General features: G+C 39.5%; 1 protein-coding gene across 1 annotated transcript; it reads right to left on the reverse strand.

Moving 5' to 3' along the window:
• Positions 1-1178: 1178 nt before the first annotated feature.
• Positions 1179-6153, reverse strand: LOC137248808 (uncharacterized). The gene is made up of 3 exons (XM_067779706.1): positions 5859-6153; positions 1482-1543; positions 1179-1439 (listed from the first exon to the last, which is right to left on the reverse strand). The coding sequence occupies exons 1-3, from the start codon at positions 6126-6128 to the stop codon at positions 1235-1237; spliced, it is 537 nt and encodes a 178-aa protein (XP_067635807.1). The 5' UTR covers positions 6129-6153; the 3' UTR covers positions 1179-1234.
• Between the last annotated feature and the right edge of the window lie 16375 nt (positions 6154-22528).

Raw genomic sequence — 22528 nt, forward strand, 5'->3', positions numbered from 1 at the left:
ACACCCCTAATGATAAAAAGATGAATTTTAAGGCTGACACGGATCATTGTGCGTACGCCTACCGCAACCTGATTTTAAAGCACAACCAATACTCGTGATAAAATAAAACAAAAATAATAACAATTTGCTCCATTCCCTGCACATGCACACTCATGCAGTTTCTGTGCCTTGGTACAATAGCTATACACCTGATTACTTGCACGCATACCTACATTATTATTATCATTATTTTCGCCGATTGCCATATTATTGTTGTAAATGTTTATCTATTTTTGTTTACTATTACGGTATTTCATTTGGTTATCTAAATATTTACACTCTCTGTTTAGTTTTTTCGTTGGTTCCGATAATCACTTTTCTTCACAATTTTTAGTCTTTGCATCACAGCGGAAGATGTAAGTCGCGCTTATGCATTATGTTTAAGAGATGGATATGTTTTTTATGTGTAATTGAATGTGTGTTTTTATTGTTTTTTATTACAGTCCTGATGATGATCTCAGATTGAGATCGAAATATCGAATAATTAAATACATACAAGCAACAAACCGAGTTGTTTATTTAAAAGAGGCCTAGAGCTCACCAACAGAAAATATATATTTTCATTCATTAACGGCCAATAAACAAATTAATTATTAATAATATTTGTAAAATTGATTTCATCACAAGTGGGCGGTGCCACGCCCATTTAAAATTTTTTTTTCAAATTTTTATCAAAAGTCTCAATATCAGCCCACACGCCAAATTTCAACTTTCTAGGTGTATTATTTACTAAATTATCAGGTTTTTTGTGTTTTCCAAAATGTTATATATATAAAAAGTGGGCGTGGTTATCGTCCGATTTCGCTCATTTTCAATGCCAATCTATTCTGGGTCCAGATAAGCTCGTGTACCAAATTTGATGAAGATATCTCAATATTTAGCACGCTGAGTATAAAAACTATTCCATCATTAAACAAGACAAACATAAGTGTAGTTTAAGTCATACAAAGAAATGAAAAGGATTGCGGAATGCATTTCCTCCGAATGTTGCAGTCCGATGAATGTGATTCATGGAATAAAAAAACTAGGTATGCAAAAAGGAAGAATGACTAAAAATTTTTATTCATTACTCCGTACTAACAAAAAAGTATTGCAATCCTCTGGGACTGCAATCAAAGGAATAATTGTTCCAAACGGAATACATTCTTTAACAACTCTGCTTTTCAAATATATTTATTATTATTTATTTTACATATCATGCCTTATTCAACTGTATCCACTCTGATTTTGCGATTGTGCGAAACCCGATTTTTTCCAACAGTGACTTCGATTTAAAATTTTCATTAACAATCCAAGCTGTTAGATCGACCTTTTCAACCAATGCGACTTCTTTACACAGACGTGCTGCCATTAAACTGCCAAAACCTTTTCTTTGTTCCGTTGGCAAAACTTGTAAAATACTAAACATAAAAAAAATAGTTAATGATTAGTCTGTTCATTACAATGTGCGACGATAAAATAGGATAAATTGAAATATATTGTGGCGAATGTGGACATCACTAGGCTGTTAGTAAATAATCACACAACAATAAAAAGTTGATGCAGCCACTCGTATATACATGTACACATTAAAGCTAGCAACACTTATGTACAGGGCCACACACATGTGGTCATCAACCGAAGTAGTTGCTCACACATACACACGCATATGACTATGAGAAACGCATAAACTACAAATATATATGTACCAAGCAGGATATTTTGGAAGATGAAACGTCTAGACCTTTGGAGAAATATGCAGACGAGGCAACAGAGAGTATAAAAGCAGCGCAAGCTGCGGAACCAGTAATCAGTTTTGATTTAAGCACGCTATTGGTTGTGAAGTTTAATTGTGCAGTACTCTCAAAGTAGTCTAAAAAAGACCAGTTTGTAATATTAAATATTGGAGTGATTTATTCAACAGTTTAGCGATTCGAACGTTAGCAGAAGGTTTCAAATAAGCAGAATTTCTCTAAATTCGTTACAGTATGTATAGGAAAGCAGTTTGGCATATATGAAAGTGTAACAAAACCTTTAGAAGTGGACGAGTTTTGTTAACAAAAGTAACGTTTACTTTTCGAAGGGAACTGAGGTTCGTTCAAGCACATTAAACTTTTTTTTTGGAAAAGCTATATTACACTGTAAAAACAAGGTGTTCTGCGAAATAAGATTATGGATCCTACACCGGTTTCGGAGCGGTCTGGCGTTCGGATTATTGATACCGAGCTCAAACGATCTACACATCTAGCCATGCCTTCGTTGACAGTAAAGAAATCAAGCGAGCTGCTACAATTTTCCAGATACCTATTCGCGACATTTTCATGTGTGTGTTAAGAGAATTTTTTACGGAGCATATCGTCTACATTATATAGCGCACGTTGTTGTTTTAACGATATAGACAATTCCCTGAGGTTTTGGGGAATGTCATCGGTGTTGATATTCCTCTGCCGGATAAAGATCCGGTACCTAGTACCATTAAGTTACCAGCACGACCATCTCTAGGTTATACCACCCTTGGCCTGATTACAACCAGAAAACAACAGAAGTTGCGAGTGTCAAGATCAAGGTACCGCATTGGAGAACAAACGCGTCTTATTAAAAGCACTTGTCTGCGCTGAGATGTTAATACAATCTTTAGAGCTAGAAGAGTTGCTTAACGCTAGACCACAGCTCGTTGCTTTTCATCACCTTAAAGCACCGAATTGCTGCTATATCCTGGCAGTCTTCACAAACAACATAAGGCGTAAATTTTTTGATCTCTTACATGTTTTCAGGAATATGCGTAACGTTTTCGTTAGCACAAATACTCCCATTTTCACTTATTATGTGCACCAAAAGATCGCTAGACTCGACTATATACATGTATGATTTCCATAGAGGGGATTGGAGCCGGAGACTTCGGACCGAGAACCAAAATATCAGTACCTCTGGGAGCACGCCCGAGCATTTTTCAAGCGAAGTATTCGCCATAAGTCTGTGCGCTGACCTGAATCATCAGCGCCGATACTCCAATGAAACAATTGCCATACTCAGTGACAGTCAGGCAGCACTCAAAACAATTTCGGCGTACGAAATAAAGTCAGCACTGGTCCTTGAGTGCATAGAAAAGCAGAATCAATTAGGAGCACACAACGTAGTACTGTGGGCCTGGGTAACAGGCCACAGGGGAGTAGAAAGTAATGAGCAGGCGGACAACCTGGCCAGAGAGGCAGCAACTGCACGACCCATCGGTCCCGATCAGTTCCCGCCAGTTGGCAAACAGGAAATTAGGGAAAATACTATCGAATAACACATGCCGATTTTGTGATCGATCAGCGGAGCATATCCTTCTTGAATGCGACGCAATCTCAAGACGCAGAGCTAAGTTTATGGGCTCTTCATGGCCAGATTATTTCTAGATTCAATACCCCAAGATAAGAGCACTGCTAGGGTCCATCAAGGAACTCGTCTTGGATGAGGCGCTGTGAACTAGATGAGGGCACAATAAAGGGATTGAAGGGGTTGTGTAGCGCAATATATAGTTTCTCCAACCCAATTGTCAACATCACCTACCCGCGGCAAATCCTGTTTCATTAACAGACGAGGCTCTGGCGACCCCAAGCTCCTCATGGAACTAGAGGGTGGGGAGGGAGGGATGGCCTTGAAGGTTTAATGTGGTCATATAAGTCCTTCCCGAGATGGTTGGGCTAGTACCTTAATGATGCTTTGTTACCTGGACGTACAGGATATATGTCCGGCAAAGGACTATCAACATCGATAACACTCCCCAAGCCTTCGGGAGTCTCTTTATTGTTACCACAACAACAACAACAGGGCACAATAACCCAATGGCGTGTGAAATAAGTAAAATATGTCAAATATCTTTTTGTCTCCTTTGGCTTGGCATTTGTACAGAGTTTTGAAGAGAGATTTAAAAATTTGTTTAAAATCAAAATACCATTATGGCCACCCGAAGAGAGAATTGTTTTACCTTCTCAAATTTTTATCATGATATTTTGGTACATATTGTAACGAATTTACTTGCAAATCCTCTTATTTGCAACCTTCTGCTAAGTTCGAATCACTAAACTGTTGAATAAATAACTCCAATATTTAATAATGCAAAATGGCCTTTATTAAAGTACTTCACAATAAATAACTCTAATATTGCCCGACAGATTACGTGCTTAATCAAAAATGATTGTAGCGCCTTTACCGTTGGTGCTTTTATACTCTGTGATTTCCTCGTGGCATCTTCTAGGCGCTTCCAGAATTTACTTAGTTACCGCCATATAATTATAACTAGAGATGCACGTATATAGCTTCTCATATGCGTGTATTTGTGAGCGACACTTCCGCAATTACAATTGCATACTTTTGGGAGCATCTCAGATAAGATATCTGCATGTGTTTGTGCATCTCTTCTCTTCTGCGTGTACGTACATATGTGTAGACATAATGATTTATTCGTTTATGTAGATACATGATTGATTTATGGATGTGCATACAGTCACTGCTTAGCATCGGCTTAGAGATGGCAGTACCCCTTAGTGTTGCTAATATTCGTAACAATATGTACATTGCATATTTTTTTTTTTTTTTTATGTACATTGCATACCATTGTTCAACTATATGGTTGGTCCATCTCTATAGCAACAACATACCTTTGTTCAGATTGTTAAAATATGTGTGTTGGTGTTAAGTTGTAGTTACCCACGAACGTACGTACAATAAAATAATTAAAAAACAATGTTTAAGTTAAAAGGTTTTATTGAAAACAATATTTACATGAAGTAATAATACTAAAAGCTAGAAAATAATTAGGTAGATCCTAGGTAATAGTAATCACACTCCTCATCAATATAGGGCGTTGATCAGACAATTAAATAAAAGCGTTGGGCACGTGAAATTTCTAAAAGTGTGAGGCGTAGCATAACCTTTTTAAGGTTCAGTTGGTCTTATATATGAATATCAATAGAAATTTTACGCGTCCAACGCCTTTGTTTAATTTTCTGATCAACGCCCTATATTGATGAGGAGTGTGATGACTAGTACCTACGACCTACCTAATTATTTTCTAGCTTTTAGTATTATTATTACTTCATGTAAGTATTGTTTTCAATAAAACCGTTTAACTTAAACATTTTTTTTTAATTATTTTATTTTCAAGTTTTTGGTCTTTGTTTAATTGCCTATTATTTCTCATTCTATTTAGTTCATTTAGTGACTCATTATTACAAGGACTCTATCCTGACAATTTGTTATAATCTAAGTCCTGAATACATAATCCTTCCAAAGACTTTACTCGACTCTGCGCCACGTATGCTTGTCCCCCCTCCTCCAAAATATTTTGATGCCACTTCTACCGGACTGTATGTAATATTTGTTCCCAATATGAGCCAAATCGGACATCGTAGGTCGCTTTCTATTCCTGTATGTATTATGTGTTCCAAATATAGACCAAATCGGACCACAAATACGATTTTTTTGAGTATCTCGATCTTTGCAACACCTAGCGGCGATTTTTTCGCTTTAGGTCGCTTTCTATTCTTGTATGTATTATGTGTTCCAAATATGAGCCAAATCGGACCACAAATACGATTTTTGTGAATATCTCGATCCTTGCGCCACCTTGTGGCGATTTTCATAGGTCGCTTTCTATTCTTGTATGTATTATGTGTTCCAAATATGAGCCAAATCGGACCACAAATACGATTTTTGTGAATATCTCGATCCTTGCGCCGATTTGGCATTTTCGCCAAGTTTGGGAGTGATTTAAAAATTTTTTAAACCTTTTTTTTACCTTCTTATTGTTTTATAATGGGTATCAGAAAGTTCCTTATTTCAAATTGAATGCTTACCAGATCATAATGTAGACTCACATAAGTACCATATTTTCGAAAATCACCATTCCTGTACGTATAAAATGTTTTCCGGAAGGACACAAACTCATCTGCACCATCTTCATTCGCTTCACAATTCAAATTCTTTATTTGCTCATTCCATTTATTTTGATTATACATCAAGAGATAATGGAAATTTTGTTTGCCATATTTTTCGTTATATATTTTAATTAGTTCTTGAAATTCCTCAACCGCAAGTGGCCGCAAAATATCTAATTGTTCCGCCATCGCGTTCTCGATGAATGTGCTAATCAATCTACTCGTTTTAATATCAGACTCTCTCATATTGATACTGATACGCTGCAAAATGATGATCATCATGGTTGATGCATATTAGGGTGGTTCGATTTGTATGGACGAAAGTTAACCGATATCGCGCCATCGATTTTTCGAGAGGATTTGTGCTCAGGAAAAAAAGTTCCACTTCGCATCCCAAAAAAATAATTTTCGAGCCTGCGAAATTTAATTTTTTTTACTTTTTTCGACTTTGATTTTTAAGGTTTTTTTCATGACCTACAAAAAAAATTTTCATTTGATTGTAAAATATTCATATATACCCTGTCCGACCCAAACGTTGCCGATAACAGTTTTTTGAAAAAATCGTTAAAAAAATGGCGAAATGGTAAATTTTTCGACCAAAACACTCCCCAAAACCCAAAAAATATTTTTATAAACAACTGTCTATGTTTTTAGCGGACATTTTTGGGTTGGACAGGGTATACATGAATATTTTACAATCAAATGAAAATTTTTTTAGTAGGTCATGAAAAAAACCTTAAAAATCAAAGTCAAACAAGTAAGGAAGTTCTTGTGTAACCGAACATTACATACTCAGTTGAGAGCTATGGAGACAAAATAAGGGAAAATCATCTCGTAGTAAAATGAACCTAGGGTAACCCTGGAATGTGTTTGTATGACATGTGTATCAAATGGAAGGTATTAATGAGTATTTTAAAAGGGAGTGGGCATAAGTTCTATGGGTGGACGCCTTTTCGAGATATCGCCATAAAGGTGGACCAGGGGTGACTCTAGAATTTGTTTGTACGATATGGCTATCAAATGAAAGGTGTTAATGAGTATTTTAAAAGGGAGTGGGTCTTAGTTCTATAGGTGGACGCCTTTTCGAGATATCGCCATAAAGGTGGACCAGGGGTGACTCTAGAATTTGTTTGTACGATATGGGTATCAAATGAAAGGTGTTAATGAGTATTTTAAAAGGGCGTAGGCCTTAGTTCTATAGGTGGACGCCTTTTCGAGATATCGCCATAAAGGTGGACCAGGAGTGACTCTAGACTTTGTTTTTGCGATATGGGTATCAAATGAAAGGTGTTAATGAGTATTTTAAAAGGGAGTGGGTCTTAGTTCTATAGGTGGACGCCTTTTCGAGATATCGCCATAAAGGTGGATCAGGGTTGACTCTAGAATTTGTTTGTACGATATGGGTATCAAATGAAAAGTGTTAATGAGTATTTTAAAAGGGAGTGGGCCTTAGTTCTATAGGTGGACGCCTTTTCGGAATATCGTTATAAAGGTGGACCAGTAGTGGTATTCACTAACTTTTTTAACGACATTTGCCATCGCTTTATTTGCGAATCGATACCTATAACGATTTTGTTATTCAGCAACTATTTTGTATCGATATTCGTAAATCGACGATCAGCTGTGTCGTTAAATAAACGGCAAGTAAATTGGCTGCGTTAAAAATCACGATTTTAATATTTCTGGTATATTTAGTTAAAAAAGAAAATCGGAACTGTAATTAAATACTTTCAAACATGAAAAGCTGCTTTGTTTATAAATCAAATGGCATTTGAGTACTTGGCGTACGTTTTATAACAAAATGAAGAATTACTAAATCCATCGCCAGTGGTTCATAGAGAAGTAGATGACCCATTCCACTTGAATGCAACGGAGTTTGTAAAGCTGTACCGACTAACCCTAGACTTGGCTCATGATATTATTTCTAAACTTGATGGTCAATTAAGGGGTACAAGAATAACTGTGATATCAACAGAGAAAAAAAATCTAATACCGCATTTACTTACCTTTTGTTAAAATATGTAAAAACTTTTAAAAACAGTTAGTATGGCGGAATTTATTTATTTTTGGCCTCCTTTTGTGCTTTTCGCGTTTTTTAGGTTTCGTTAAGCTGTGCTGCCACCTTTATACTATTAAAACGAAATTTAAATGTAATTTATTTCAATTAATATTTGATTTTAGCGACCTTTATACGTTTAAATGTAAAGTTTTTATTTTGCCGGCTCTAGGTCAAAAGTAATAAAACGATTTGGTTTTTTTTTTTTTTTATTTTCCCAATATATTTCGATCACCTTCGGAGATCTTCATCAGGGGGCTACAACAATAATAAACAATTCAGCTTAAATTGTAATAACTAACAATAATAACTAAATAAACCATCCTATGTATATAATGGCATTCATATTTATATACATACATACATTTAAATTTTTACTTTGCTAATCTGCGTCCGTTCGGTTCGCCATGTAGCTTTGAACTAATTTTCCACGATTCTAGCAAGTGTCTGTAGATATGTGAGCAGCCGTCGGTATCTATTTTATAGTTAAGTCTCTTGTTTATTGGTGTGTTTGTTATGTGGAGCATTTCTAAAGTGAAGCGTTTTTTGTAATTTTGCTCTGTTTGAAGTATGCTCACTGCTTCGAAATCTGGTTGATGGCCGCTCTCTGCACAGTGGGCCGCAAGTGCAGTTTTTTGCGTGTTACTAGCTGCTCTGCATTTTATATCAGATCGGTGGCCTGATATCCTCGTTTTCAATTTATTCTTAGTTGTACCTACATACTCTTTGTTACATTTATCGTTTTCATTTCCAGCGCATGTAATTTTGTATACAATGTTGTTTTTGTCTAATAATGCTACTTTACTTTTCATGTTGTTGTAGAAAATATTCGTCGTATAGGCTGGTTTATGTGCAATTTTGATGTTTTCCTTGTCATATATGTCGGAACCTTTTAATCTGTCGGAGAAGCCTGGTATATATAACATCGATTTGTACTTTGTAGTTGTTTTTTCTCCGTTTTTGGGTATTTTTATTTCACTGTAAGCTTTTATCATCCTCCGTATAATTCCATGAGGGAAGTCATTCATTTTTAGTATATTTGCAATTTTTCTTTTGTTTTCAGGGTGGAACACTGCATCACTCGTGTCCAACACCTTCCCAATAAAGTTTTTGGCTGTATTTATAATCATGCTTCTCGGATGTTTGGATTTGTAGCTCATTATCCGTCCTGATGATGTGGGCTTTTGGTACCAATCTACTTTTATTTGGTTACCTCTCTTACATACGAGGCAATCCAAGAAGGGTAATCTGTTTTCAGTCTCTAGCTCCATGGTAAAGATATACAATTTACCATGGAGCTAGAGACTGAAAACAGATTACCCTTCTTGGATTGTCTCGTATGTAAGAGAGGCAACCAAATAAAAGTAGATTGGTACCAAAAGCCCACATCATCAGGACGGATAATGAGCTACAAATCCAAACATCCGAGAAGCATGATTATAAATACAGCCAAAAACTTTATTGGGAAGGTGTTGGACACGAGTGATGCAGTGTTCCACCCTGAAAACAAAAGAAAAATTGCAAATATACTAAAAATGAATGACTTCCCTCATGGAATTATACGGAGGATGATAAAAGCTTACAGTGAAATAAAAATACCCAAAAACGGAGAAAAAACAACCACAAAGTACAAATCGATGTTATATATACCAGGCTTCTCCGACAGATTAAAAGGTTCCGACATATATGACAAGGAAAACATCAAAATTGCACATAAACCAGCCTATACGACGAATATTTTCTACAACAACATGAAAAGTAAAGTAGCATTATTAGACAAAAACAACATTGTATACAAAATTACATGCGCTGGAAATGAAAACGATAAATGTAACAAAGAGTATGTAGGTACAACTAAGAATAAATTGAAAACGAGGATATCAGGCCACCGATCTGATATAAAATGCAGAGCAGCTAGTAACACGCAAAAAACTGCACTTGCGGCCCACTGTGCAGAGAGCGGCCATCAACCAGATTTCGAAGCAGTGAGCATACTTCAAACAGAGCAAAATTACAAAAAACGCTTCACTTTAGAAATGCTCCACATAACAAACACACCAATAAACAAGAGACTTAACTATAAAATAGATACCGACGGCTGCTCACATATCTACAGACACTTGCTAGAATCGTGGAAAATTAGTTCAAAGCTACATGGCGAACCGAACGGACGCAGATTAGCAAAGTAAAAATTTAAATGTATGTATGTATATAAATATGAATGCCATTATATACATAGGATGGTTTATTTAGTTATTATTGTTAGTTATTACAATTTAAGCTGAATTGTTTATTATTGTTGTAGCCCCCTGATGAAGATCTCCGAAGGTGATCGAAATATATTGGGAAAATAAAAAAAAAAAAACCAAATCGTTTTATTACTTTTGACCTAGAGCCGGCAAAATAAAAACTGTAATTTATTTCGATTCGTTAAAACTAAGTTAGTGAATAGCACATTCGATAAGACAAGCGACAAAATCGTTAATTAAAATCTCGACAAATCGCATCGTTATAAGTTAGTGAATTCCGCTACAGGGGTGACTCTAGAATGCTTTTGTACAATATGGGTATCAAACGAAAGGTGTTAATAAGTATTTTAAAAGGGAATGGGCCTTAGTTCTATGGGTGGATGCCTTTTCGGGATATCAACATAAACGTGGACCAGGGGTGACTCTAGAATTCGTTTGTACAATATGGATATCAAATGAAAAGTGTTAATGAGTATTTTAAAAGGGAGTGGGCCTTAGTTCTATAGGTGTCCGCCTTTTCGAGATATCGCTATAAAAATGGACCAGGGGTGGCTCTAGAATTTTTTTGTACGATATGGGTGTCAAATGAAAGGTGTTAATGAGTATTTTAAAAGGGAGTGGGCCTTAAATCTATAAGTGGACGCCTTTTCGAGATATCGCCATAAACGTTGACCAGGGGTGACTCTAGAATGCGTTTGTACGATATGGGTATCAAATTAAAGGTATTAATAAGGGTTTTTAAAAGGAGTGGTGGTATTTGTATATGTGAAGGCGTTTTCGAGATATCGACCAAAATGTGGACCAGGGTGACCCAGAACAACATCTGTCGAGTACCGCTAATTTATTTATATATGTAATACCACGAACAGTTATCCTTCCAAGATTCCAAGGGCCTTTGATTTCGCCCTGCAAAACTTTTTCATTTTCTTCTACTTAATATGGTAGGTGTCACACCCATTTTACAAAGTTTTTTTCTAAAGTTATATTTTGCGTCAATAGACCAATCCAATTACCATGTTTCATACCTTTTTTCGTATTTGGTATACTATTATGGCATTTTTTTCATTTTTAGTAGTTTTCGATATCGAAAAAGTGGGCGTGGTCATAGTCGGATTTCGGCCATTTTTTACACCAATATAAAGTGAGTTCAGATAAGTACGTGAACTGAGTTTAGTAAAGATATATTGATTTTTGATGAAGTTATCGTGTTAACGGCCGAGCGGAAGGACAGACGGTCGACTGTGTATAAAAACTGGGTGTGGCTTCAACCGATTTCGCCCTTTTTCACAGAAAACAGTTATCGTCCTAGAATGTAAGCCTCTACCAAATTTCACAAGGATTGGTAATGTTTTGTTCGACATATGACATTAAAAGTATCCTAGACAAATTAAATGAAAAAGGGCTGAGCCACGCCCATTTTGAAAATTTCTTTTATTTTTGTATTTTGCTGCACCATATCATTACTGGAGTTGAATGTTGACATAATTTACTTATATAATGTAAAGATATTAACTTTTCTTTTAAAATTTGACTTAAAATTTTTTTTTTTCAAAAATTGGGCGTGGTCGTTCTCCTATTTTGCTAATTTTTATTAAGCGTACATATAGTAATAAGAGTAACGTTCCTGCCAAATTTCATCATGATATCTTCAACGACTGCCAAATTACAGCTTGCAAAACTTCTAAATTACCTTCTTTTAAAAGTGGGCGGTGCCACGCCCGTTGTCCAAAATTTTACTAGTTTTCTATTCTTCGTCATAAGTCCAACTCACCTACCAAATTTCATCGCTTTGTCCGTATTTGGTAATGAATTATCGCACTTTTTCGATTTTTCGAAATTTTCGATATCGAAAAAGTGGGCGTGGTTATAGTCCGATATCGTTCATATTAAATAGCGATCTGAGATGAGTGCCCAGGAACCTACATACCAAATTTCATCAAGACACCTTGAAGTTTACTCAAGTTATCGTGTTAACGGACGGACGGACGGACGGACATGGCTCAATCGAATTTTTTTTCGATACTGATGATTTTGATATATGGAAGTCTATATCTATCTCGATTCTTTATACCTGTACAACCAACCGTTATCCAATCAAAGTTAATATAATCTGTGAGCTCTGCTCAACTGAGTATAAAAAATTTATTTTTTTGGGTATGCGTAGTGGAACTTTTCCTGAGCCCAAATCCTATCGAAAAATGGATGGCGCGATATCGGTTAATAAATCGACCAACCCTAGTGCATATATACAGATGCCGCAATACAACCAGACAGGTGAAGTCAGTAGTACAACAACAAAAGTGTGACGGCCCTCATAATCCGGCCATGAATTTTAGGGACAGGGACAGTTTTGGGAACAAATATGCTACTCTTTTACTTTTTTTTTTGCATAGCAAGAAGATTAAAAACAACATAAGGATCAGGTTAAGCGTATAGTTAGACTGGGGTTTAAATAAAAGAAAGAGTAAGAGCATAAGGGAAGAAATCTGTAATAGAATGAAAAAGATAGAGAAATGGAATGGGACATAAAGAGATAAACATGAAATAGCAGAGAGGAGAGAAAAAAGAAGAAATGAAAGGGTGAGCCCGAGATTACTGGAGAGGGAAGGAGAATGGATAGAGAATGTCGGAAGAAGGTCTGTCGGTTTGAATCATAAAGCTGTAAACAAAATGCCCTGCCGCCGCGAAATAAACGCGACGAACTTCACCTTCAAAATAGAATCCCCGCGGCGCGATAACGACAAACATGGCAAAAGCTGTTGCTGCTTATTTTTTCTTTAAAGTATAAAAAAAGAGAACTTAATATCAAAATAAAGACTATTTGTTTTTTTACATACATATTAGGATAGGATAGGATAGGTTAGGTGGTAGCTGCCCTGATAAGGATAGCTCACTTGGACAACACGAAGGTCCGTTGTGATACCACATACACCAAAAATAACGGTGACTTAGATCTAGCTACTTAGAGAATCGTTGGGTAGCAACGATAAAGCTCCGAATGATACCGATCTCAACTTTGGATATATCCTCGGGAGATCCAAGTGAGTCGAGACCGAAGTACTTTCGCCTAGTTCTGGCAAAAGCTGGACAATCAAGCATAAAGTGATTTGGTGATTCCACCTCATCATCCTCCATACAGCTGCAGCAGGATGGAGTTTCCAGTATATTGAGACGTACCGCATGGATGCCCATGGGACAGTGCCCTGTCAAAACCCCAATGACCATTGATAGGTGAGCCTTAGTGAACCCAATTATTTCAGCAGACCTCCTACCATCCATTTTTGGCCAGAAAGATCTTGCTACCCTGCAAGACGTGGTATCCGCCCAACGTTTGCTGAGCTGATTCTAGGCCCAGCTATGGAGGAGCAATCCACAGGTGGCCAGCGGGATCCCGAAATCCCTACAGCCATCTTCATCCGGTTCAGTTGTACCGATGCGGGCTAAGAGATCCGCTTGACAGTTACCCGGGATATCACTATGGCCCGGGACCCAGATAATCTTAATTGTAAAATAATTCGATGCAATCGCAAGCGAGGTCAGGCACTCCCAGACCACCCTCGATCGCACTGTAGTTGAGCTCAAGGCCTTGATAGCCGCTTGGCTATCAGAGTAGATGTTAAATTCCCTAACCGTGGTAGCACTGGATAGCATTCCATCCACCGCATCCTTAATCGCAGCAATTTCCGCTTGGAATACACTGCAGTGATCAGCCAACTTAAACTTGCGGCTTAAATTTAGCTCTTGACAAAAGTTAAGCCTGAGGCAGTTAGTATATATGATGGCCAACCAGCGGCAGGAAATCCCCAAAGACCTTTGAAGCTGCGCAGGAATGATTCCATCCGGGCCCGGAGACTTATAGGGCTTGAACGACCCTATAGCCCAGGTTATTTGACTTTCCCGTATTGGAATGGCAGGCACTTCTGCATGGCCAACGACCGCCGACCATGCAGGCGAAGATCCCTGCGCAACTGGGACATCGGGAAAATGATTGTCCAGTAAAAGCCTTAGGGACTCCCCGCTACTTATCGACCAGTCCCCACCATCATCTCTCAGATACCCCAGAGGAGCGGGGTTCCTAGAGAGTATTTTTCTTCGCCATGCATCTCGCTTGGCTATCCTTATTTCATATTTATAAATCCCCAGACTCATCTTATAGAGCTCCCAGTCCGAGGGTAATTTACTCCTCCTGGCTCTGTTGAAGAGCCGCCGACTGGACGCTCTTAGGTCGTCAAGAGAATCAGAAAAGACCACCAGGGCGGCTTGCCCTTCCCCCTGTAAGTTTTCAATGGGCAGGACAGCTGAAAGGCGCTATTGCTTGCCGAGGTGAAGTTTTCCACCAGAACGTCTATCTCAGATTCGGACAGGCCCGAACTAATGATAGGCACCGCAGGCAGTAGCTCTCCCAGCTTCCTACAATACAAGTCCCAGTTAGTACTTTTAGGGTTCCTAAAAGATATTTTACCGGGACGTTCTTCGTTCACTGAGAACTGAATATATCGGTGATCAGAGAAGGAGTGCTCGTTGAGAACCCTCCATCCAGATATCCGACCTTCCAGTTCTCTACTAACCAGGGTGAGGTCAAGGACCTCCTCCCTTACCGCAGTAATAAAAGTCGGGTCATTCCCCCTATTACATATACAAAGTCCCTCATCTACAATAAAAGTAAATAAAGACTCACCTCTAGTGTTGGTATCCGAGCTTCCCCAAATGCTATGATGGGCATTAGCATCGGCACCGATGATCACGCCAACACCTCTCCGCCTTGCTTCAGCGGTGATTTCACCCAGTATCGCAGGTGGTGGTCCCTCTACGTCCCCGTGGGGCATGTACGCTGAGACCACCCACATTTCATTACTTCCTCGCTCGAGGCAGACCGTGGTTACGTCAGCATTGCTGAAATTAGAGAGAATAAAAGCTTTAATCTCTTTTTTAACAAGCACACAGGATCTACGCCTACTTGCCTCCCCATGCACCAAGGTGTTTCCAGTCCTTAATCCAGAAATCTTACTGCCGTTACTACTCAGCCACGGCTCCTGGACAAGGACTATATCCACTCCGCCTTTTTCAAGGCAGAGCAACAAATTTGCGGAAGCCGCCGTAGAGTGCTGAAGATTGATTTGACGGATTTCCATCCAAAGCGCTCTTCTTGCGCACCCCATCCTTGGCGGATTCGTATTAGTCTTGTCCATTCTAAAAAAGTCCCCCCTCAAGGCCGCTATCCGGAGCCGATTGTGTAGTCGCCCTTTAACGGTCTCGTGGTTATCTATGCTACGCAGGGAGGCCACGCGAGGGTTTACGCATTACCTTATGAGTAATGCGTTCAGAGCCAGACCGGACGCGAAGCGGGAAAATCTTCAACCGCACCTACACCACCAACTTAACGGCGACGGAGCCGGAACGTACCTTGAGGCCCGCCACGGTTTTAACGGGACGTGGGCAGGTGCAGCATTAGCCTACCAGCCATTTCGGTAGGGTTTCACCCCGACCTACTAAAGTGGCAGAATACAGCACCTACCAGCCCAAAGTCATCAAGTCTAAATTTAATGTCAAATCAAAGCCCTAAAACAGTCCAGTTCGTCACCGTTATGTACCGATCTTGACTCTTAAAGAGTCCTCCCTCCCCTGAGCTCGGCTCAATGACTCAGGGGGTGCGGGTTTTATCGAGGTGTCCTCTCTAGATCCGCCATTATCAGTAGAAGCAGGGGCACCTCGTGCAGGACGTGAAAACTAATCACGCGTGACATTCGTCACTATTGCCGGTCTAAGACTGAAATCAGTTATGATATCCAAGCCAAGTATCTTAGCCCCCTACATACATATTAGGGCGGGTCAAATTGTACGGGGAAAATGGCGAAAAAACTTCAGGCTTGAAATTCATTTCAGACCTATGGTCCCATGGACAATATTACTCAGTATGACCCATAGATTCAGAAACTGGATGTGCCTTTTCAACAATAAATTTGACCCACCCTATTACATATGTATAATTAATTAATTAATTAAATTAATTTTACTGCCAAAACACGTTCAAAAAAATTGGGTGAGATATCGAAAGATGTGTTTCGGTATCAGTATTAATAAACAGCCAACTAGATTAATATTATTAAAAACTGTTTGTTTGTATGTAGTTATTACCGGCCTTAGTGCTGTTGCTTATTAAAATCTTTTATTCGAGCTCTAGGCCACATAAATATGTATGTATATCAGAGCTGTTGAAGAATGAAATCATTTGCTTTTTGAAATTAGAGTTTTTCTACATTAAGCATTTCACAATTTTTTCTTCATACGAGAATTATGCTTTAAATTTTTTAATTCTGCAATCATGCTGAGAAATAAGGGTTTCATTCAGCACCGCATGCAATTGAAAAGAATGCTAAATCAAACTGCGCTGTGAGGGTGGAGCCGTGTGTAGAAGTCCACGAAAGTGGGGAAAGCTTCTGACCGCCATTCACCTGGGAATATATAAACGTGCAAGTAATATTTTCACCCCCGCTGAGCGGGTTGTGCGCTGGGCTTGGGACCCGCCACGTAAAACCATAATCAAATGAAATATAACAACAAGCCTCGGATAAATACACTCTCTATTGATGACGACCATGGCAAACGTTTGAAGGACAATGAATTGAGGGCATGCACCTGGAACGTCCGCTCCCTGAATGGGATTGGTGCAGATGCCCGGCTGGTTGATATCCTCGTCAAAGCAAAATCTGACATCACCGCCATCCAAGAAATGCGTTTGGAGTGGTCATACGAATAAGCGCAGTTTCGGCATCGGATTCGTGGTGGGAGAGAGACTTTGTCGGCAAGTGCTGGCGTTCACGCCTGTGAACGAGCGTTTCGCCGCTATCCGAATAAAAGCAAAATTTTTTAATATATCATTCATCTGCGCCCATGCGCCGACAGAGGAGAAAGACGATGATGAACAATTAGAACGCACATACGAGCGCTGCCCCCGTCATGATATAAAAGTCGTGATTGGCGACTTTAACGCCAGGGTGGGCAAAGAAGGTGTTTTTGGCCCCACAGTCGGAAAGTTCAGCCTACACAATGAAACTTCTCCTAACGGACTGAGGCTGATTGATTTTGCCGGTGCTCGAAACATGGTCATATCCATCACGAGGTTCATGCATAAAAAGATACATCAAGCTACATGGCTGTCTCCTGATCGAAATACTCGCAATCAGATCGATCACGTTGTGATAGACGGACGGCATGTATCCAGTGTTTTAGATGTGCGCACGATCCGAGGACCTAACATCGACTCGGACCTTTGTATGATTTTAATAATTGGGGATTGCCCATATTGCTTTTCTAAATGTATGAAAACATTTATTTGAAGCAATTTTTTAATTTTATAATTTATTTAATAATTTGGGAAAAATTTAAACAACGTGACATCAGGACGGACAAGGCGACAGCTGTTTCGATTATACCTTGTAAATCTCTTCAAAGCCTTTTCTCCCGGGAGTGGGAGTCGAACTCGCACTCCTACGATAGTTGAAATGGTTGTAAACGCATTCAGCTACGTCATGCCTGTTGTAAAGTTCTTCCCAATTGCCTTCTTTTTTGCATATTTTAATCTTTTACACATTGCATACTTCGTATGCAATTATGTGTTAAAGCTATGCTTAGTACGGCGGTTTTCAATGAAACTTTGGTTTTTGTTGCTGTTTTCGTTCTATTTATAGAACTACAACGAATTAACCAATTTTGTCTGTTTGTATGATTTTAATAATCGGGGATTGCCCATATTGCTTTTCTAAATGTATGAAAACATTTATTTGAAGCAATTTTTTAATTTTATAATTTATTTAATAATTTGGGAAAAATTTAAACAACGTGACATCAGGACAGACAAGGCGACAGCTGTTTCGATTATACCTTGTAAATCTCTTCAAAGCCTTTTCTCCCCCATTATCTCGTTGCAGCCAAAATACGCACCCGCCTCAACGCGGCTAAAAACAAGGAACAAAAAACACAAGGAAAGCTAGACGTCGAAAAGCTTCAATCACAACAGACTGCCAAAGATTTCGCAACTCGACTCTCACACCTACTCTCTGAGAGCACAACTCATCCTGAAGGAATACAGGAGCAGTGGGAGCATATCTCCAAAGCACTTCGTACTGCCGCCGAGGAAAAAATTGGTTACCGGCGGCCACGAAAAAACAACTGGTACGATGAAGAATGCCGCGTTTCAACCGAAAGAAAATACGCTGCATACAGGGCTACGTTAAAAGCGAGCGCGACAAGAGGAGTGTGTGAACGCTATCGTGAGTTGAAAAGGGAGGCGAGGCGCCTTTTCAGGAAGAAAAAAGCAGAAGCAGAAAGGCGTGAGTGCGAGGAGCTTGAGCTGCTAGCCACCAGGAATAACGCCCGAAAATTCTACCAAAAAATACGGCGATAGACGGAAGGTTTTAAGACCGGGGCAAACTCCTGGAGGAATGAAAACGGCGACCTTGTAACTGATGTCCAGAGAGTGCTTAGATTATGGAGGGAATACTTCTCTGCTCTCCTAAATGGAGGCAGCAATTCACCGCGCAGAGATGAAGAACCCGATCTCGCAATCGATGATGATGGAATATATATCCCCCCGCCCGATTATGACGAAGTTAGAATAGCAATAACCAGATTGAAAAACAACAAGGCCGTGGGTGCTGATGGATTGCCTGCGGAGCTATTGAAGTACGGCGGCGAGGAGTTGGTAAGGCGCATGCAGCAGCTTCTTAGCAAAATATGGGCGGGCGAGTGCATGCCCGACGGTTGGAATCTAAGTGTTCTTTTCCCAGTCCACAAGAAGGGGGATACTGCAAAATGCACCCACTATCGTGGAATCAGCCTTCTTAATATCGCATATAAGGTCCTTTCAAGTGTATTGTGCGAAAGATTGAAGCCCACCGTGAACCGGCTGATTGGACCTTATCAGTGCGGCTTCAGACCTGGTAAATCTACTATCGACCAGATTTTTACAATGCGCCAAATCTTGGAAAAAACCCGTGAAAAGAGAATCGACACACATCACCTCTTCGTCGACTTTAAAGCCGCCTTCGACAGCACGAAAAGGAGCTGCCTATATGCCGCTATGTCTGAATTTGGTTTCCCCGCAAAACTTATACGGCTGTGCAAAATGACGTTGAGCAACATCATCAGCTCAGTCAGAATTGGGAAGGACCTCTCCGAGCCGTTCGAAACTAAACGAGGTTTCAGACAGGGTGACCCCCTATCGTACGATTTCTTTTATTTGATGCTGGAGAAAATTATACTAGCTGAAGAACTTAACCGCACTGGAACAATATACTATAAAAGCGTGCAATTACTGGCATATGCTGATGACATTGATATCATCGGCCTAAACACCCGCGCTGTTAGTTCTGCTTACTCCAACCTGGAAAAAGAAGCGGTAAAGATGGGTTTGATGGTGAATGAGGACAAAACGAAGTACCTGCTGTCATCCAGCAAAGATTCAGCGCATACGCGCCTTGGCAACCACGCTACTGTTGGCAGCCATAATTTCGAAATAGTAAAAGACTTCGTTTATTTGGGAACCAGCATCAACACTAGCAACAACATCAGCACTGAAATCCAGCGAAGAATCTCTCTTGCCAATAAATGCTACTTTGGACTAGGTAGGCAATTGAAAAGGAAAGGCCCTTCTCGGCGAACGAAAATCATACTCTACAAGTCACTTATCGTACCCGTCCTGCTATATGGGGCAGAAGCATGGACCATGACAACAGCAGATGAAGCGGCTTTGGGAGTGTTCAAGAGAAAAGTTCTTCGAAAGATTTATGGACCTCTACGCGTTGGCGATGGCGAGTACCGAAGAAGATTTAATGATGAGCTGTACGAGCTATATGCAGACATCAACATAGTCCAGCGAATTAAAACGCAGCGGCTGCGCTGGCTAGGCCATGTAATGCGAATGAATGATGATGCTCCGGCCAAGAAAGTGTTTCTATCGGAACCCGCCTATGGAAGCAGAGGTAGAGGGCGGCCCCCACTCCGTTGGAAGGACCAGGTGGAAAACGATTTGAACTCCCTTGGTGTGACCAATTGGCGCCCGTTGGCAGAGCGAAGGAGCGACTGGCGCGCCTTGTTGGACGGCCATAATCGTTTAGACGGTTAAGCGCCAATTAAGTAAGTAAGTAAATCAAACTGCAGAAATAAATATACTGAAATCAATGAGTGCACTCAGGTAATAACATAGATTAATCAAAACTCTCAAAAAGTTTCCCTTCCTCCAAGTTTCAAAAGGTGCACCGCAAATTATCTGGTAGGTAAGCATCGGTGCAATTCAGAAACGCAACATCTAAACCAAGAAGAATTAAACAAAAAACGTCTACATATAGAAGCTCCTTTCGCCACCAGAATGAGTTACCATTGTATCCTCCGCCGACGAATTCACGATAATGGCTACAGATCCTGGCCCAACCATCGATGAGCTATGTAATAAAATAAACAACTACCTCCCTGATCTCTCCAGTTTTTTCGCCTCGCGAAACCTGACATTGTCACAGACCAAATCATCGGTGACCTTATATACAACATGGACACGGCAAATGTCGACCGTATTGGATATCCACGCAGATGGCGTCACGCTACCGACAGGCTTACACCCGAAAATACTGAGTGTGACGTTCGATCAGGATCGTGAAAATGCATCCGCAATTGTACCTTAATTCAGAGCAGTAATAAAGTCCTCAAATCTCTTGCCGGCAGCACTTGGGGTAGGGATAAAGAGACGCTCATTACTACTTACAAAGCAGTTGACCGGCCGCTTGCATGCTACGCCTCCTCGATACGGTCGCCAAGCGTAAATGATACTCAGTGGAAGAATCTACAGGCCTGTCAAAACACTGTTTTCAGAATCGTTGTTAGGGAGGGAAACGAAATGCTGACTAAACAGTGTCTGCTGAATACCAGAAACCTGGGCAACCCAACATACAACGGATTAAAGAGGCCCCGCCTTCCAGGTGTTTAAGAAATCATCTCCGTAAATATTATGAAGAAATACGGCACCTGAGAACTCAGACGTATGTAGAAGAAAAAAATAAACAGGTCCTCAGAGATATCCACAAAAAGTCGTCGGACCTCTATGCCAAAAATTTCCCGGCGAACCCCTTTCTTAAAGATAAATATACTGAAGTCGCAGAAGAGGAAAAAAATTTCGCTAGGGAGACGCGCGTCAGTCTAGCACAACTTCGATCTGGATACTGTAACAGGTTAAACTCTTACCTATTCAGAATCAACCGCGAGATACAAAATGTATGTCCTGCCTGCAACCTGTCCCCACATGACACCAACTATCTCTTTAATTGCAATGTGGAACCAACGCCTCCAACACCCCTTTCCCTATATCCATCCCTGTTGAAACTGTAGGTTTCCTAGGACTCCCTTTAATGGACGAAAATAGACGAATTTCGCCTGACGTTGTTAATCGGTCACTCCAATAAACATTTTTTGCAAGTTATAAATTAAACTAAAATTTTCGCTTTCCCTTCGATTCATAAAATTAAACACACGTGTAATTCACGGTATTAAAAATTTAATTATATTGACATAAACATATATATATGTATAGTGGGTCCTCAGAGTTATTCCACATCCAATGTATCACACTCCAAAACTTTCATTTTATGTATCGTATCACCCCTAATTTGTTTAGACTTTGTTCTATAATGAAACACTGTGCATTGCTTCTTGACGTCTACCGCTTCGAATTTTTAAATGCTTTTTTCTACACTTTCACTGCAAGAAGACCATTGAAATGCACTTTATAAAATACACATTTTATGTGGCAATTGATTTCCATTAACCTCCTTAAAAAATAATGCTTAATTTAGTAGAAATCAGTAAGGAACGTTATTAAAATACAAAATGTCAAAACATTGAGTCAGAGTCACCGTAGTTTTTAAATGCGGAAGCCTATTTTGGATCTTATGACTAAATATTATTTTGTTGGAGGTAATATTATATTCCAATTTAGTTTTTTTGAATTTTTTGACTCTGGAATTCGTATGCCTGATTTCTTCATTTGAAGCAAAATCCACCGAATAAAACTTTTTAGAATCAAACATAATGTTTTAAATGAAATATGGCAGTCCGGTTATTTATAACTATTTTGACAACTTCAAACCAATCACAGATATGTTAACCATCAAAAGTACGAAAGTATCAACCCTGAAAACGAAACATCCAATGGAACTGAATGAAAAGGTCATTGCACTCAACAAATTTTGCAATCACTCGTGAGTGGCAGTGCTCTCGATGCACTCACAATCAAGCTG

This window comes from Eurosta solidaginis, chromosome 4, assembly GCF_040869045.1.
Source record: "Eurosta solidaginis isolate ZX-2024a chromosome 4, ASM4086904v1, whole genome shotgun sequence".
Lineage (NCBI taxonomy): Eukaryota > Metazoa > Arthropoda > Insecta > Diptera > Tephritidae > Eurosta > Eurosta solidaginis.

What these genes read in the sequence shown, in the direction of transcription:
- LOC137248808 (XM_067779706.1), bottom strand. Translation starts at nt 6,128, where the DNA reads ATGGCGGAACAATTAGATATTTTGCGGCCACTTGCGGTTGAGGAATTT. An exon ending in TGAGTCTACATTATGATCTG is followed by an intron (nt 1,544 to 5,858) that starts GTAAGCATTCAA and finishes ATTTACTAACAG; the next exon opens with CCTAGTGATGTCCACATTCG. An exon ending in CTATTTTATCGTCGCACATT is followed by an intron (nt 1,440 to 1,481) that starts GTAATGAACAGA and finishes TTTTATGTTTAG; the next exon opens with TATTTTACAAGTTTTGCCAA.